This window comes from Equus przewalskii, chromosome 7, assembly GCF_037783145.1.
Source record: "Equus przewalskii isolate Varuska chromosome 7, EquPr2, whole genome shotgun sequence".
Taxonomy (NCBI): domain Eukaryota; kingdom Metazoa; phylum Chordata; class Mammalia; order Perissodactyla; family Equidae; genus Equus; species Equus przewalskii.
Genome location: NC_091837.1, coordinates 4777542 through 4789302, shown reverse-complemented (window position 1 = coordinate 4789302; position 11761 = coordinate 4777542). Strand labels below are relative to the sequence as shown.

General features: G+C 50.9%; 1 protein-coding gene across 1 annotated transcript in view; it reads right to left on the bottom strand.

Moving 5' to 3' along the window:
- Positions 1-11761, bottom strand: part of PI4KA (phosphatidylinositol 4-kinase alpha) — a 123963-nt gene that overhangs the window by 5760 nt on the left and 106442 nt on the right. The window contains exons 40-47 of the mRNA XM_070628338.1: positions 11146-11236; positions 10599-10766; positions 9794-9847; positions 5313-5433; positions 3149-3278; positions 2103-2173; positions 528-600; positions 374-444 (exon numbers count right to left, since the gene is read on the bottom strand). Coding sequence (XP_070484439.1) covers positions 374-444; positions 528-600; positions 2103-2173; positions 3149-3278; positions 5313-5433; positions 9794-9847; positions 10599-10766; positions 11146-11236 — 779 coding nt within the window. The remainder of the gene's footprint in view (positions 1-373; positions 445-527; positions 601-2102; positions 2174-3148; positions 3279-5312; positions 5434-9793; positions 9848-10598; positions 10767-11145; positions 11237-11761) is intronic.

Here is an 11761-nt window from a genome sequence, read left to right as displayed (position 1 = left end):
GGGAGAGCAAGGCCCTGCCAACGCACTTCTGCCTCCAGAACCGAGAGAGAAGCAACTTCTGTCGTCGAACACCCCAGGCTGTGGTTGTCTGCATGGCAGCCCAAGCAGACTCGTACACCCCCCGAAAACCCAGCCACTCTGTCTCAAGAAGACACCTCATGGACCCTCTGGCTGACCTGGGGACCAACCTCCAGGGGTCTCTGTCACTGCACATGAGCTCTGTGCTATCCCCAATGAGGAGTCACACTGAGAGGAGATGGACAGCCGCCATCTTTCATGGGGAGCTGGTAATAAACTAAACGGGCCAAAAGAAACTGGCACTAACAAGGCGAAACACTTAGATCCGAAATGACATCATAAATTCTTCACTCACCTTCTTTTTCAAGTTCACTAACTCCACATCGTTTCACCTTAAATTTAGCCAGATATGGAGCTTTTGCAGCACTGAAAAACAATAAAAAGAAAGTGGCACAAGTGATACAGCAAATGAAGCTGAGGCAGGGAGCTGCCGACGGGGCGCCTCTCACCTCTGCATGGGTGTCCCGGACTTGTAGTCGATGTCCAGTACGATGGCCTCGGGGTTGCTGGGCAGGTAGCAGCCTGCGCAGGGACAGAGGGGCAGTCACAGGGAGCCCAGGTGTGATGATGCCGAGGACACAACCTGTCCTCAGCACAGATTCTCCTTGCAGAATCCATCCTGCAGACGGGCGGCGCTTGCCAGCCTAGTCTAGGTCTCATCCTTGGCACCCATGATTTCGGATTCTGTGGCCATTAAGGGTCCATCCTCCCTGATTCTGTGATCTTTCCTTGGATCCTTCCTGATACCTAAGCGGGGAGCCACCACCTCCCAGGAGACACTTCTCCAAGAGGACGCGCTGAGCCCTCAGCTTTATAGACCCAGCACGCTGCTCCTGGGCCCCACTGGACACCCAGTGCTGGGCCTGTGCTCACGGGACACACACAGGAGCTTCCTGCCCTGCCTCTGCTCACCCAGAACAGTTCTTGGACTCATCCCACGGTCTGTAGCTCCCCTTTCTCAGCACACGTGTCAAACAGGAGGACAAAAGAAAGCCCATTCCTGGTCAAGGAACTGGCAGCTCCCCTGGGGCAGTGTGCTCTCTGAGCCCCCAGGAAGTGGGAGAGCTGCCTACCAGGGGGTGGGCTTTGAGAAGGGCCCCTGAAACAGGAAGGGCAGGGTCTCCTGGGGAGCAAAGTGAGGCCTCGCTGCGGGGTGCAGATGGACTTTCCTACCAAGAGAAGGAGGGGCGCGGCAGGAGGCCCACATGGTCTCCTCCCCTCCCCCTGCTCCACTCCCCAGCTCCAGCCTCTCTCTCACAGATGCAATCTCCACTCCTCTGCCTTAGAGCCCCAGCTCCCCGGTGCCTCAGGACAAGACCCAGCAGCATGGTCTTGCTGAGGAGTCCCTGAGTGGATGTCAAGCTTCTCCGGGAAGCTGAGTCATCGTTTGCACTGGGCAGGGAGCCCGACACAAGTCAAGGAAAGGTCTGAACTGAGGCCCCAAGCCGGCAACCTTGGCCAAGGTCAGCTAGGGTGAATGCCTGCACAGGCCAGCCAGGGTTTTGAAAAATGTTTGCACCAATGGTTAAAAATGGCAAGCTGTACAGTGAAGTCTGGATTCCCACCTTGACTTGAAAAAGCACAGATCTGACCACACCGGGCTTGAATTTCCATGCGACAACAGCTGGCGGGCACCATGAAGCAGCTTCCCACCTCAGGGCAGGTACCCTTGTCTGATGGGGCCCAGCACACCTGTGACGCCCCCCATCCCACCCTACATCCATTGCCTATGTTGCTGCTATTATACTGGAGTTCAGGAACCATCTAGACTAACAGCTGCCGATGACAGCATCTCGGCCTTTAGAAAAATAGGCAGCAAGGAAGATAAAGAGTGCTCATTGAGAAGAAGCTCTCAGCTCACTGGGGACAGATTCTGGAGAGGGGCACTGGGCAACCCAGGGCCCAGGTGCACGTGGGGCCAACCAGGCTGCCCGTCTCCCTGCAGCACCAGAGAGGCAGCAGCCCCCACTCCCCGCCCACAGGAAGAAGCCCTTCTCACTAGCCCTCTGAGGCCCCCTGCTCACCAGGCTGTACTTTCACTTCAGATAGAGCCGACAGACAAGCCTTCTTTCTCTCGTCGCCTTTCGGGTAGGGCCTGAGAAACAAGACAGAAACGCTCTGCTTTGTCTCCCGTAGGAAGTGGCCTCTAGGACTCTGGCATAGCCCAGGGCCCCGTCCAGTCTGACTGCCCTCTCCATTCCACTCTTTCTAGTTCTAGCTACTCCTGAAGGGCTGCCAGACTCACTTCCTCCAGGAGACCACTCACAGTGATCCCTGCCCTGCGTGTGCATGTTGCTGTCAGAGAAGCAGGCAGAGTTGGCTGTGGGGTCAGACAACCAGACTCAAATGCCGGCTCTGATGTCTACTTGCAGCACGACCTCAGGCAGGCCCCTCAGACTTCCTGCCCCAGTAAGGATGAGGAGGAGAGGGGCAAAGTGGAATCACGTGCCTGTCACATGACAGATGCCCAGGAAATGCCACCTCCCCACCCCTTTATCTTTGCAGGCTAGAAGCTGCCCCATTACCACTATACCCAGTACCTGACCTGGGAAAGGGCCTCAGGAGACATGGGCTGAGCCACACGGTGACCAAGGTGAGAGAAGCCTGAGCACTGAGGGCTCCCCGTGCTCCCCACACTGGAGCCTCCCCCAGGCACTCAGCCAGCGTTGGTGACTCCAGGGCCCTGTCCTGCACAAGTGGGCAGTGCCACAGACGTCCAAGGATGGCATCAGGTTCGTGTGAATGGAGGACCCAGGAGGTGAATCAGTGAAATGACGATGGGAGCTGCAAAGGAGTCTGGTTTTCCTAATATGGCTAGGATCCTTCAGAACTTGGAGAGAGCAGAGTAGCCTCAACTGCGGGACAATATCCGGAAGGAAACTAAGATATGGGTTCTGAAATCGGGCTGACCATGCATTTTGCTATCCTTTCAAGAGACTTGAATTGCCAGAGCAGAGATTCCAGCCCTGGCTGTCCACTAGAGCCAGCAGGGGTGAGGCCTGGGCACTGGCACCTTTAAAGCTCCCCAGGCAATTCCCACGAGCCAAGACTGCAAGGAGATGGCACTTACTTGATGATGGCTGACACATTGGTGATCTTGTTAAAGAAATCAAACTCCCGCTGGTAGAAGTCCTTGGCTGGGCCTGACAAGGAGCCTGTGATCTCCTCCACTAACTGCTCCAGGAGGTCACCGATGTCAGCTGACACAGAAACCAAGAGTGAGCCTTCAGCCACAGAAAGGCCCTGGAGGAAACCCCGCCCACATTTGCCAGAGGCATATCCCAGGTACTCCTGGCACCCAGACCAGCCGTCCTGAGAGTGGTCTGCAGGTGCTCTGGGACCCTCTCATCAGATCCCACCGTCAAAACCACAGCAAGAAGCTGTTTGCCCTCCTTACAGTGTTGATGTGAGCCTGTGTACAAGTGGTGGGGCCCAGGGTGCCAGTGGTCATTGGATCCTCACGGCTTTGCTCTCGTGGTGAGAACAAAAGCCAGGGTCACTTAAGAACGCCTTGGTGAAGTGATAAACAATGACTAATTTTACTAAACTCTACCCCGAATAAGTCTTTTGCATATCCTGTGTGACGAAATGGGAAGTGCACGAGGCCCCTCTGCCGCTGCCCCTGAAGCACATCGTGGGCCCGAGGAGAGCACCTTGCATTCGTTTGACTTGTGAGCTGAACTAACCTCTGTTTTCAGGGAACATCATTTTTAGTTGAAAGAATGACAGACAAAATATGTTCTTCCGACTTAGGTATAGGATGGATTTTTTTTTTTTTTTTGTACAGGTGTTGTAATAATTTTTTTTTATTGGGTTATTGATAGGTTACAATCTTGTGAAATTTCAATTGTACATTAATGTTTGTCAGTCATGTTGTAGGTGCACCACTTCACCCTTTGTGCCCACCCCCCACCCCACCTTTCCCCTGGTATCCACTAAACTGTTCTTGGTCCATAGTTTTAAATTCCTCATATGAGTGGAGTCATACACAGATTATCTTTCTCTCGCTGGCTTATTTCACTTAACATAATTCTCTCAAGCTCCAGGTATAGGATGGATATTTTCATGAAAATGAACAAAATGGATCTGCCATTTAAGGAAAACAACTACAAAATTTTGGAAAACTTGCATCTGCTACTGTGAACTTGACAGTTTCCCAACACTTACAAATGCTTCTGTTATACGAGCTTGGGGGCCATTAACCCGCGTGATTTTTAAATACTGTATAATGAAACGTGTCAACATTTGGGAGATTGGCTTAGCTCACCAATCGACGTTGTGTAAATGACCACTGCTGGACGCTGAAGTGGGGATGAGTGCAGGGTGGGCCAATGGGCTTTAATGAAAGGAGCATGAGAAGTTCACTGACCTGGTTGCAGATTCCACCTTGCAATTAACCTTTAAGAAACTACCACTTGTCGAGTTTGGTGCAGCGTCAACGGAGAACACCCACAGTGACTGCTAAATGCCCCTCCCTTTTCCAACTACATGTCTGTGTAAGGCTGATCTCCCGACTTTACTTCAATCAAACAATATATTCCCACAGACTAAATGTGGAAGCAGAATAAGAATCCAGCTGTCTTTTACTCTATTAAAGACATTATGACATTATTGAAGACAAATTAATGTCTCCTACAGACACTAAAGCGATCTGCAACACTGTAAAGCGATGCCACTCTTCTCGCTCGTTTTTGAGGGTTTTTTCTAAGAGTTATTTTTCATAAAAATACGTTATTTATGTTAACATGTAATGGTTTATATCTTTTAAATGTCTCGGTTTTCATTTCTAATGTTGGTTAACATTTACGGTTAAAGCCCACATAAACCAAAGCCCATTGGGGGGTCTCAACAGTTAAAGATGTGAAGGGTCCAGAGACGACAGTCTGAGAAGCACTGCCCTGGGTGGCCACCTCACCCCCACAGGGGCTCGCTGCTCAAGCACAGGGGTGACTGTTGGGAGCAGCAGCTCTGCCGGAGCAGGAGGGTCTCACCCGTGCTCGGGAGCAGCAGGGGCCATGGGGGCAGGCAGGGCATCTGGAAGGGGGTTAGCAAAGGCTTTGTGGAGGAGGGGTTCTGCGCCCATGGGGTGTTAAAGGTGAGGTGTTCCTGCCAAAGGATGGGAAGTAGAGGCAGCAAGGGTCATGGAGGGCCCTGGGGGCCGAGGAAGGCTCTGGGCGGCCCCCAAGGTGTGAAAGATGGGGGTAAGACGTGGGGGAAGATGACAGAGTACTCACGGTCTTTCTGGTGCCCCTCTTCATCTAGGTAGATGTTAGTTTTCATGTTCCAGATAAACTGATGTGCCAGAAGCTGGGATTTGGACGCTGCCCATAGAATATACTCCCGCACGTAGCCCATCTGTAGGAGAGCAAGGCTGCCGTCAGCCAGGCTTGGAGTCCCTCTCCACCCAGAGAGACTCTTTCTAACCCAGAGCAGGAGCTGACTCCCAGCACTTGCAGACCCAGCAAGAAGTGAGGACGAGTGGTTTCTGGCTGTGTAAGCAAGCTCTCCTGGGTCTGTGGTAAGTCTGCCCGGGGCCAGGCCAAGTTCTGCCTTGCTGGCCACTGCACAGGGCCCCAGGTGGTAGGGTCTGCAATACAAGCACGAATCAGCTTTTGTCTCCTTTGTTCCTTGCCCTGGATTCTAAGAACCACAACTCTCTCACCAATTTCTGCTGTTGTCAAGTATGAGGAGCGAGGAGGCTGGGTACTAAAACTTATCTATAAGCTTGTTGTTTAGAATGACGTTCCATAGTGATGGGCAGGTTCCAGAAAACTCTATCTCATGCATAGATACTTCCCTCATGAGTTGACACACCGTGGCCACCATCTTAAGGACCTCTCTTCCTCCTTCTAATTTTCTGCTACTCCTAATTCCAGTTTTAATTAGCATGTCCTAGGTTAAAAAGGTGGCTGGCTGGAAGACTCCTGGGGGAGTGGCGTCTCCCTCCCCGTGGTGGTTTGTGGCCCCTCATCTGGTGAAGTATTCCTTGGACAGACGTCCTCAACTTGGGTGGGCGGGCTCACCAAACAGGTCAAACTTCAAATAACTCATTGCCATGGTTTTCCCAATTTTAACCCAGCAAATAGATCTAAAGACAAACTATGAATATTCAACTTATAGTGTGTTTAAATATAAGTTGCCGGAGCTTCCAGGTTGGTGAACACATGGAGGTGGTGGGAGAGCAGCGTTCGTGGAGAGCATGGAAGCTCCAAGCCACATGCTTTCTCCTACGCATCCTTCCCATCTGGCTGTTCCTGAGTTACGTCCTTTTATAATAAACCAGTGATCTAGTCCATTCTGCGAAGACCATGGAAGGAGCCTCAATGCAGTAACAATCCAACTACACTAGGGAAACGGAAGTGGAGGCAGCACAGTATGAACAAGGAGGAGCTGTCTCCAATCACTCAGGACCACGGAGGCGTCAGGCTTTAGAAAAGATTTTAGCATGTTATTCTCATGTGTTTCTTAATCCACTTAATATATCCTTGCTAGCCAATTTGGTTGAAAAGTATATGTTTGCTTCATAACTATGCAAACAGTGAGAGAGTTCCAAAGTCAAAAATTACTAAGCACGGTCGCTTCCATCCTGTTTGCTCCCTCTCTAGCCATTTTTATTAGTGTTGTAAAAAAAAAATAAGCAAAAAAATATATATATTTGTCTTCTCTCAAGCTTAGACTTTAAAAAAAAATCCCTAAAAATGGAAAGCAAGAAAGAAACCAATGAAGCTAGCCGAGTCTTGAGCTGGTGTAACCACACAGAGAAGAATCATTTCAAGTGATTTTAAAATAAAGCAATCTGACTGTATGTCCCTAATGGAAAATATACCAAAAAAATGTGACCCAGTTTTCAGTAATCATATTTGGTAATATTGGTATTGTTATTTTTGAAACTATTATATATAGTAGGATAAAGCAAAAAGGTAATATGTTAATTGTTAGGAACCAATATTTTTAGTGTTAAAAGATTCAAACATAGGGGCTGGCCCAGTGGCATAGTGATTAAGTTCACGTGCTCCACTTTGGCGGCCTGGGGTTTGCTGGTTCGGACCCCAGGCACGGACATATACACCGCTTATCAGGCCATGCTGTGGTGGCGTTCCACATATAAAGAAGAGGAGGATTGGCACAGATGTTAGCTCAGGGCCAATCTTCCTCAAAATACAAAAAAAAAAAAAAAATCAAACATAAAATCAAATAAAAAAAACAAAAACCCTCTATAATTCTACATTTGAATTGGAAATATCAGTATAATCTGATGACTTAGTTTTCTTTAAAAAAAAAAGCTCTATCTATAGGAAAGGCCTAGAAATAATAGTCAGTTAACTCAACGGCAGTGAGCATTCTCAGCATTCAGATTACAGTGTCTCAATACCATTTCTCACTAAAATGAACCAGAGTTCCTTGGAAAATTGGTGATTCCAGGTCTGAGGCAGAAAAAGTATAAGAAGAGCCTGGAATATCTTGTCCTTCTGTTTCCAGGAGGTTATCAAAGAGAAAAGATCAAAGAATAGAGTATATAACAGGGGGTTCCCTGGGTCAGGAAGACGGGCCTCAAAAATAGTGGACTGGGACATGTCAGACATGTCAAAGTCCCTGAATTTATAATGATATTAGGGGGGAAAAGGGAAAAACCCATTGGTCATCTTTGGATAATGATAAGAAATTAACTCATTGGGGCCGGCCTGGTGTCACAGCGGTTAAGTGCGCACGTTCCGCTTCAGCAGCACGGGGTTCACTGGTTCGGATCCCGGGTGTAGACATGGAACCGCTTGGCACACCATGCCGTGGCAGGCGTCCCACATATAAAGTAGAGGAAGATGGGCACGGACGTTAGCTCAGGGCCAGGCTTCCTCAGTGAAAAGAGGAGGATTGGCAGCAGGTAGCTCAGAGCTAATCTTCCTCAAAAAAGGAAAAAAAAAAGAAATTAACTCATTATTTTGAAAACTAGGAAAAAAAGGAATAAAGACAAATAAAACAAACTGCAGCTCCCCCAAATCTATATGTGCTAGTGGGAGCCCCCCCATGCCTCTCCATGCTAACTGGGGCCACTTGGGCCTGCGTGCTAAGTACAGAGCACCGAGCACACGGCCCGGGGAGCTAGAGTTCTCTGGTGGCCACCACTGTGCGCTCACGTGCAGATGGAAGCAGAGACACAAAGAGTAAAGGGAGAACAACGCTGGGAGGGCAGAGAAGGGGAAAGGGAACTGGTACCTGGAGAAAAGGGCATCATGGCAGTCACTAAGTGCTGGGACCAGTGTGAGGGCCCCTACTTGGCGAATATGGCTCTACATGGTACCAAAATCACCTGCTCAGAGTTGGAGGGCTTTTGGCAGCTACCTAGCTAGGACAAGACCTGGTCTTTTTTTTTTTTTTTTTGGAGGAAGATTACCCGAGCTAACATCTACTGCCAATCCTCCTCTTTTTGCTGAAGAAGACTGGCCCTGAGCTAACAACCGTGCCCATCTTCCTCTACTTTATATGTGGGACGCCTACCACAGCATGGCTTGCCAAGCCGTGCCATGTCCGCACCCAGGATCCAAACCGGCGAACCCCGGGCCACCGAAGCGGAACGTGCAAACTTAACTGCTGCGCTACTGGGCCAGCCCCAAGACCCAGTCTTTCAAGAGAGGTGGGCTGTGGTTCTAGAAGCACTTTGGTCTACGGACCGAGATGGAGCATCTTGCCAATCTGCAGGGAAGAAGCCAGCCTCGGGACACCCTGCCACAGTGCTCACAGCCACTATGGAGACGGGATTGGCAGGAGGTAGCCCACAGTGGGGCCAGGCCATGAGAGCTCACCAGGACACAGGGTGGTCTGGCGTCCTGTGCAGTGGGGAAATGAGGCCAGCCCAGGGCAGCGGGGAAGAGGCAGATGCTGCTGCTGCACTCAGACACGGGTGCAGTAGGCGGTGCTGGGATGAGACACTGGCGGTATGGGCTCTGGGCTGTCACCCCTGTGGGTGTCTTCTGTGCCAGGCCCTGTGCAAGGCACCTTATGTACATGTATGCTGTTATGGGCTAAAAGGTGTCCCCTCCCCAGATTCGTATGTTGAAGTCCTACCCACCTCCCAGTGCCTCAGGGTGGGCCCTCATCCAATCTGAGTGGTGTCCTTATAAGAAAAGGAGGTTAGGACACAGACGCAGAAGAATGACCATGTGAGGACACGGGGAGAAGATGGCCTTCTACAAACCAAGCAGAGAGACCTCAGAAGAAACAACACCTGCCGACTCCCGGAGCTCAGACTTCCAGCCTCGAGAACCACGAGAGACTCAGTCTCTGCTGTTTGAGCCCCCCAGTCTGTGGTACCTGGCGATGGCAGCCCTCGCAAACCAACACATACGTGATCTCATCTAATCCTCCTCACCACTTCCCACCGCAAAGACCATGGAGCTGGATTTAGGGAGCAGGGGACCTGTCAAGACTCCCATCCAACAAGTGGGGAAGCCAGGCCAGGCTGCCTACCCTGAGGAAGTGGCCGGCAACACTTCAGAACCGCTCAGTCTGCACAGTGAGACTGGGCCTCAGGGTGAGGCGAGGGTGAGCAGGGCCTCTTGGCTGTGGGCACTGGTGACAACCATAGTGGGAGGGTGTGTGAAGAAGCTCGGGGACTGTAGTCACAGCTCCCAAGGCCCCCGTTCCTGTTGCCAAGGGCTCCCTCCCCACTGCCCAGCACAGCTCTCAGAGTGCTGGACAGCATGCATCGGCACAGCCTTACCTTGTCATACCTGAGGGCCTGCACGATCTGGGGGATGTAGAACAGGATGGCGTCCTGCAAAGGAGGAGAAGTGACCGTGACCTCTGGGAAGGGAGGGCAATTCCTTACCTCTAAGAAAGGTGAGAACATCTCAACAGGGATAGATGTCCCAGGGCCCCACCCCAACCTGGAATGGCCCTGCTGTCATTCAGCCCATGGGACACCGTCCTCAATGGAGACCACAGAGGACTGAGAAGCAGGGAAAGCCCAAGGACAGCAAGGAAAATGGCCAAAGGCTTGAAACACATGATCAATGAGGAAAAGGGAAATGAACAAGGCTCCTAGGTCTACAAGGAGAGAGGGAAGGGCCCGGCCGTGCTCACTGCTGGGGGCCTGCTCAGGGACAAGGGCTGAGGTTATAGCAGACCCATGTGCTGGGGCCACAGTGAGTTAGTCTCCAGAACATTCTACTGAACCCCTGTCACTATGGCTGTCACATGGGGCCCCTGGACTCCCCAACACCCTGAGGCTGGGTGACATGCTCACGTGGCCACAACTGGAACCAAACTCAACTGAAATTCCTTTTTTAACTCAAACACCTAATTAAAGTTAAAAACAAATATAACTAGTCAATCCATCTGCATTAGAGCTAAATCTATCTTCTATGACTTCTTGAACAGAAATGGGGAATGAAGACATGTTCTAAGATGGGCCAACAATTAATCAGGCCTACGTCTGGGTCTGCGATAAAGCCTATCTTTCATCTCTCCCCCTAAACACCTCTGGAGAGTCCCACCGAGACTAACTCAGGCAGGGCCCGGCTCACCGGGGGGAAGGACCGCAGGACTTTCACCCCGTACTGCGCCGTGAGAGGGTGCGGAGGGTACATGCTAGAGAAGTAGGAGAGGCCGGTGGGCGGGTCCGCAGGTGCCCAACACAGCACGTGGCTGAGCTCGGGTGCGTCGGCATCGATGGTGTGCCAGGTGACCAGGAACTGGGAAGGAAGCAGGGAGACGGTCTGGCTCAGGCAGTCCCTCGAGCCCCTCAGGAAATACCTGGCCCCATCATGTATCACAGGGATGGCCCCCAAAAGTGATGATTATAAAGCATTTATAACAACATGGGAAAATGCTTCTGACCCATTACATAAAATAGAATAATTTCAACCAGGGTGAAGTGCCTTCAATATTTTTCTAGTTTAAACATAATAAATGTTTCACAGGAGTGGAAAACAAAGGAAATTAAAAAATCATTATAATCATTATACTGCTGAGGTCACCAGTTTTTGTCACACTTCTAGGTTTCCAGGCATTTCTGGAGGCAGTTCTGTTTTTGTGCAGTTTGAACCCAGGCCCCGGCATGTGCTACGCTACCTTGATAGCTTCAGGGATGTCACTAACAGCTCCTGGGTCCAACCGAACCAGACGGGTCACTTCGTTGCCAATGGCTTCTGTGTTCTTAAACCTATGGAGCACAGAGGGTGTAGGTGGGGTGGCCTCATGGGCAGACAGGGGCTCCACCTCCATGGAAGAGGGAAGCTGTAGGAGCCCTGAGCCAGAAGGATGCAGGGCAATGCCAAGTGACACCTAAACTCCATGTTACAGACATGTTGGTAACTGAACACGAAGATGCACAATAAACAGCATTATGACCGCTTATGACAAAATGCCGGAATTAGCCTGCACTCACCGTTCAAAGGATGCCTCCCTTTATAGTCCTTGTCTTCAGAACACCCCCTTGCCCTGGCCTCCAAATCAACCCATTGATGCATGGCAGCCCACGGGCTGGAAGGCGCCTTAGCAGGTGGGAGGGCGGGTGCAAGTTTTTAGGTGCTACCACCCCAGGCCAACACAAGGTAGACTTTCCATAAACTTTGTGGGGCTGCGGTCCTGATCCAGAGGACTGAATCAAGACTAGAAGGAGGAAGCACTAAGTAGAGTTCACAGGGACTCCCACGGGGTGAATGCCATCCCTCTGCTGGGATTTAAC